Genomic DNA, 6,819 nt, shown 5'->3' with positions numbered 1-6,819 from the left:
GTGCCTGTCACTGCCAGTCAATAAAATTGAGTGCCAGACGAGGTCAACCAACACCGCCGGGATGGAGAGTGAGAGCGTCCATAATGACAAATTTGCCATCGTTTGTATTTCATATTTGGGTTTGTAAATGGAAGATGTTACTGTAATGGATTTTGGTTATCCATCTTTTTTCCTGTCTGTCTCTCCCAAACCTAATCTCTTGTCATCTATCCATTACTGCATTCTGTTTTTTTTTTTTTTTTTTTTTTTTTTTAAACATAAACACAAATTTGCATTATAATCTTTATTCCCTTCAGATTTGAATAGAAGAAAGTCGGATGACAATGGCAACAAAATCTATTTGCTACGTCATCATTAGCATGACAGGTAAGGTCAATTTTTGTTTCTAAATAAAATGTATTAATTTTTTTTTTTTACTTAACTTGTATTATATCATTCATTTTCTTGTTAATTTATTGTCTATAGCCTTGAATTTACAAATAATATCTCTGATTGGTCACTCACATGGTGACATAATATTGAGCATGCGTGCAGTTACAATTTAATCCCACAATGCCACAGTAAAATCGAAACATGGGATCATTGGGGCAAAGCTAGGCCTAGTTCTTATACTTGAACCCACAATCTCCAGATCACTAGCCTGCCATCATACCTCTAGACCACCGAGCTTGCGCCTGATGGCCAGGGTTTAATTCGAGTCCAAGTAAAGCTGGTTTTCCATGACGCAAATCCAGTTATTGTCTATTATTCCATCACGACAATAACAACTAATATCAAGTATTAAATTATAATAATGTATTATCTCAAAATCCAAATTTCCGACAAGCGACTGATTTAGCTTGACCATGCCATATATGTACACCTAAACTAATGAAGGCATGGAAACAATTCATCAAAACTAATACCTACAAGATGGAGTGTGTATGCGTTACGTTAAAATACGAAAAATGTAACTATCTTGAGGTCGAGTGTTGCGCGCAGCCATAAGAAAAACTTGAGCATGGTTTGAAGATGACACCACATGGATAAATAGTACTGGCCTGTTTAGAACAGTCAATTTTCAATTGTGGTATTATTTTTTTACCGTTACCATTTAATTACCGTTAACTTTCAAAGGGTAGGCAGTGGTTTAGCCTTACCATTTTTTGTTTAACTACCCAGGCAAATTCAGTATAAAATTAAAAATTCATAAATTCAATTAATAAACATTGTTAAATAGTAATCACTGTTCATTAAAAATAACATGTCACTGAATATTGCAATCATCACACATGTAGAGTACTGTACACACCCTATCCACTGGATTTTATTGATCTATTGGTTTTAGTCACAAATTATATGATCATTTCAATAAATAAATGTATTTTCCATTGTTCATTGTTGAGGTGGGGAGTGTATAGAACAAAAGAGAATGGTCATTGGTAGGGGAATGGGAAGATAATGTGACTGACTCTGTCAAAAGCAGCCGTTTGTAGGAAAAAATTAAAATAGAGTTAGTCAAATGTTTATCAGTCAATTACAGCCAGATATTCCTGACATGGAATGGCAAATACCAAGTAAGTAGCTTATTTGATGGAAATCGGTTGGGTATTCGCAGAGTTATGTTTGGTATCGTTGCAAAGCTCTTCCAATGCTGATGTTTTACAATACATTAGAAATGGTGTAGTTTTCCATACTGTTCCGCAAAGTTCAGTTATGGCATACATATTAAAATAAGCAGGACCCAGTTGTGTAACGTGAGCTCTTGCCAGGGAGGTGGAGGGTGGGCTTCTACCACTACCTAGCACTTTACCACGGAGCTTTAACAGTGGCGAAACACAGGTGCTTTCTAGGCCAAATCCCAGTCCAAATGTGCCCCGGAGTGACCGAGGGCCCTTCTTTAACTACTGTACTACCCTACAACGCCTTGGCAATACAGTAACTTTTTCTATAATTTTCAAAAACCAAATAAGAACACTCTTTGGCAGAACTCAAATAAATCCCAAACTTTTTTTTGGTTACAAACGAAAATCTGGGTGGTGTTAGAAAAATGTATTTAGTTTACTTGGCCAAATTTTAAGAACGCTGTATAATGCTATCCCCTTGTTGCTAGGTTGGGTATTCAGTTATAGCAATGGAACAAGGAACATCTCTGCGCTGTCAACGTCTCAGCGTGTAGGTAAACTTTGAACATGAATTTCTCGAAAACATGTTTACAGTTTATCCCAAACGTAGGTATCTTAAACTTCCATAACTTTATAATGAAAGTCGGATTGTAAAAATGTTTTCACCATTGTAAAGGAAATACCAAGTACTAATTAATAATAATGTATTATCTCAAAATCCGAATTTCCGACAAGCGACTGATTTGGCTTGACCATGCCACATATGTACACCTAAACTAATGAAGAAACAAAAACAATTCATCAAAACTAATACCTAGAAGATGGAGTATGTTGTTTATATTTATATATACAAAGATGGGTCATGATCCAGTGAACAATCTGGGTAACGATGCAATGTGCAGAGAAATAAGTCTGTGGGGATATATCATTTTCTTTTCTCATCCTCGTCCTTTAATCATAAATGATATTTTTACAAAAATCCGACGATAGTTTTAATTTTAGTAGAGACAACTGACCTAACAACTTCGCCTGCCGTGCATGTTAATTATCTTATTTTGGGATCATAAGCGAAGATCAGGACTATGCTAAAGATGCTTCAATATAGATGAGAGATAATCTCATCAATATCTCAACTATCTCTTAAAATAGATTCGTAACATTGAGGGTACATTGACATTGGTCATTGTTACATGCTGGCCTAAATATAAAATCAGGTCTAGACTGTGCCAATATTTTTATTTGTTATGTGCGCGCGGCTGGTTACTTGCAGTTTTTAGGCAGAACATCTAGCCCCACAGGTCCTCCATAGAGTTTAATGCCATGTCCTCCGAATCAGATGTGTATATTTGGTTGACTATTAACATTTAGATAAAGAATATAGCTCACCATATTACGCTTTACTTTTGAAGTATTAGTTAAATGTAACTGATCGTCAAAATGCGGTGTCTTTGTTCAATACTAAAAAATTGAGGTCGAGTGCTGCACACAGCCATAAGGAAAACTTGAGCATTGCTTAAAGATGACACCACATGGATAAATAGTACAGGCCTGTTTAGAACCGTCAATTTTCAATTGCGGTATTATTTCTTCTATAACATTTAATTCCCGTGAGTCGCCAGTAAAACTTTCAAAGGGTAGCAGTGGTTTAACCTTACCATTTTTTGTTTGAATACCCAGGTGAAATTCAGTATAAAATTACGTGTTTCACATTAAATCCACATACATTCAATCAGTAAATATTGTTTAAATATTAATCGGTGTTCATTAAATAAAAAGACTTGTGACGCATGTACATTACTGTACACACCCTATCCACTAGCTAACCAAGGACCTCCCTGAGTTCACAGGTACCTACTTGCACGCACAGGCGGCGAGAGATTCTACAGTTGGGTTTGCATTGAATGCTTTGCGGCCTCATGATATGCGTGTTATGGGTTATTCTCCTACCTTTACCTCTAAATGTTTAATGATCAAGAGGTTTGTCCCTTAAAGACTCTTTTTTTTTATCTCCAATCACAGAAAACGAAATTATTGATATTATTAAAAGTTTAAAATATAATAAAAGTCCAGGGTCTGATGAAATATCTAATAATGTTGTCAAGTCTGTATCTAATTTAATCTCAAAACCCTTGTGTCACATTTTTAATTTATGTTTTGAAGAAGGCACCTTTCCTGATTATCTTAAAATTGCCAAGGTAGTTCCTATCTTTAAAAAGGGGGATCTTTATTCTTTTACTAATTATAGGCCCATTTCTTTATTACCATGTTTCTCGAAAATTCTTGAACGCCTTATTTATAATAGATTATTTATTTTTTTAAATAAATACAATATTCTTCATAGTCGTCAGTATGGTTTTAGGAAATATTATTCTACAGATTTTGCCCTTATTGATATTTATGATCAAATTACTAAAACTATTAGCAATAATCATTTTACAGCTGGTATTTTTCTTGATCTGAGCAAGGCCTTTGACACTATTGATCATAAAATTCTCTTAAGCAAACTTGAAAGATATGGTGTCAGAGGTCTTGCTCTTGATCTATTTAGGAGCTACCTTGTCTTGATCTATTTAGGAGATCTCAAAACCCTTGTGTCACATTTTTAATTTATGTTTTGAAGAAGGCACCTTTCCTGATTATCTTAAAATTGCCAAGGTAGTTCCTATCTTTAAAAAGGGGGATCTTTATTCTTTTACTAATTATAGGCCCATTTCTTTATTACCATGTTTCTCAAAAATTCTTGAACGCCTTATTTATAATAGATTATTTATTTTTTTAAATAAATACAATATTCTTCATAGTCGTCAGTATGGTTTTAGGAAATATTATTCTACAGATTTTGCCCTTATTGATATTTATGATCAAATTACTAAAGCTATTAGCAATAATCATTTTACAGCTGGTATTTTTCTTGATCTGAGCAAGGCCTTCGACACTATTGATCATAAAATTCTCGTTAAGCAAACTTGAAAGATATGGTGTCAGAGGTCTTGCTCTTGATCTATTCAGGAGCAAAATAATAATTATAATTTTCAAAAACCAAATAGACCAAAATCCCCTAAAGACACTCATTCGCAGATTTACTTGAAGGGGTCCCTCTACAGTAACTATGGCCCACATTTTACTATGGAGATTTGGCCAGTTATGTACGCCTGTGTGCTTTCTGGGGAAACGCTTAGTTTGATAACCAACAATACACTTTTTGTTTTTTTAAGCAAAATATTGCCTAGACTCGGTGTTCTTATTTTTTGCTCAGGCTCAAAATGTTCTTATTTTGTTCTTATTTTTACACACATTTCAAATGTAGAAAATTATTATTGTACAGCAGTATATTACTGTTTTACTGTACTATATCATAAAGGGTATTGTACTGTATACATAGTCACACCTACAGTATTGAACATAAGGTACAGTATAGATAAGATTTGTTAGTTTTTCTACTGTAGTTTTTTTTGTGAATAGAAACCTCAGAAATGATGAATGGTTGATATGATATTGTTGTATTCCGGGTAGAACTTGATTTTTTGACCTTTTGGTTCAAGTGACTTTATTTATTAGTCAATATTTCAGTAAATATGTATAATTCCCTTTCCATTGACAGCAACCACAACCATGTTTAATGTAGTGTCTTGGCCATCTTGAGATTCAAAATGGCAGCTAATGATGTAGATAAAGGAAAGTTATTTGAATTTAGCATGTCACCAAAAATGACAACAATAACAAAAAGTTAGCTAATAAAATTCATTTTGGCACAAAAATCTAGCTGGAGCCCAATTTCCGAAATAGCAAACCATACTATGTCCATCAGTAGGAAATAATTATATTTATTATGAACATTATTTTGTTTCTTCAGTTTTTATCAGCACATGCTTAGCTGTGATAGTAACTGTTGATAACATTGGAGATGTAGTTGAAGGTTCAGAAACGAGAATAATGTGTAACATCGAGCGAAGTAGTTCAAGTAGTACGTCTGTTCCTGGTGTAACCTGGAATAATGTCACAAATGGAGCAAGCGATCCAATAGCACAATATCAGGGTGGAACTGGATTTGTAGATCCTTCATACATTGATAGATTTAGTGTTGAAGGAGACACAACACTAGTGATTGCTAACACCAGACGAAGCGACAGCGGCACATATCAATGTAGTGTGGTTATATTTGACGACCCACCTTCTGCATCTGATGATACCACACTTATTGTTACATGTGAGTCTACCATTGTTTTGTGTGTTTTAAAAGATTATTGGTAAAAGTAAACTATCATGAATACAATTTCTTTATTTTATAATATTTTTTTTATATTTCAAATTTTTGCTTCCTCTGAAATGCATGCTTGTCTTCCAATTAACGAAAACAAATGAAAGATGCCTCAATAATATTTGTAGATTCATTTTTTTTTCTCTTTTGTGGCGAAGTACCACTTTTATTCAACATATTTTCAATATATTTTTAGATTCATCTTAAAATTCATTTTGTAATATATTTGATTAAATATTTTATAGTCACTGATTAGGAAAAACAAATTATGTCATATAAATATAGTAATATTTTTATAACAATTTTACATTATAATTTTTTAAATTTATTTTAGATTTATACAAGCCTGTATTGAGTTCCTTCACTACACCTGTGACTGAGGGTGACACAGTTGAGATGTCATGTTCTGCAGATGCTAATCCATCACCTACTTACACATTTTTAAGGGATGGTGGTGAAGTACAACAACCAGGGGCTTCATCTACATTCAGGATTCAATCAGTGAGTCGTGACAAAGATGGCAGTTATGAGTGCAGGGCCAGTAACAGTGTGGGCACTGAAACAAGTGAAAGTAGAATGCTGGATGTACAATGTAAGTACCGTATTGTCTCTAATAAACACCCCTCTTCTAATAAATGCCCCCTCTGAGGTTTTTTTTTTTCATTTTGCAATGAGTGCCCAATCAATTAACATGGGTATCCAGTCCATAAAAAGGTTGACAAACAAGGAGTAATACCGTACTGTGTGCTGCTTTCATTGATATGAAATGAAATAAATACTACTCAAAAAAACTTACACTAAACGTTTGATGTTTACTGTCTTCACGATCACTAGGCCTAGGCCTATTTTGTGTTTCTCTCATGGTATTTCGTTAGCCTTGTAAAAACAGGGTAATAGTCCAGTCCGAAATGTAGCAATATCAGAGGTTGCATTTTTTTTTGCTATATTTGTTAAAAA

General features: G+C 33.9%; 1 protein-coding gene across 1 annotated transcript; it reads left to right on the top strand.

The window, feature by feature from the left end:
• Nucleotides 1-274: 274 nt before the first annotated feature.
• LOC117106999 (protein turtle homolog B-like) lies at nucleotides 275-6,454 on the top strand (the record flags this gene model as incomplete). Its single annotated transcript, XM_033248512.1, has 3 exons — nucleotides 275-366; nucleotides 5,458-5,811; nucleotides 6,197-6,454. Coding segments are annotated over exons 1-3 (661 nt in total), but the record flags the coding sequence as incomplete, so codon positions are not given.
• Nucleotides 6,455-6,819: the final 365 nt, after the last annotated feature.

The sequence above is a fragment of the Anneissia japonica genome, unplaced genomic scaffold (genome assembly GCF_011630105.1).
Source record: "Anneissia japonica isolate Jap-2015-1 unplaced genomic scaffold, ASM1163010v1 scaffold14162_len6920_cov127, whole genome shotgun sequence".
In the NCBI taxonomy this organism is placed as follows: Eukaryota; Metazoa; Echinodermata; class Crinoidea; order Comatulida; family Comatulidae; genus Anneissia; species Anneissia japonica.
This window is presented reverse-complemented; position numbering and strand designations above follow the sequence as displayed.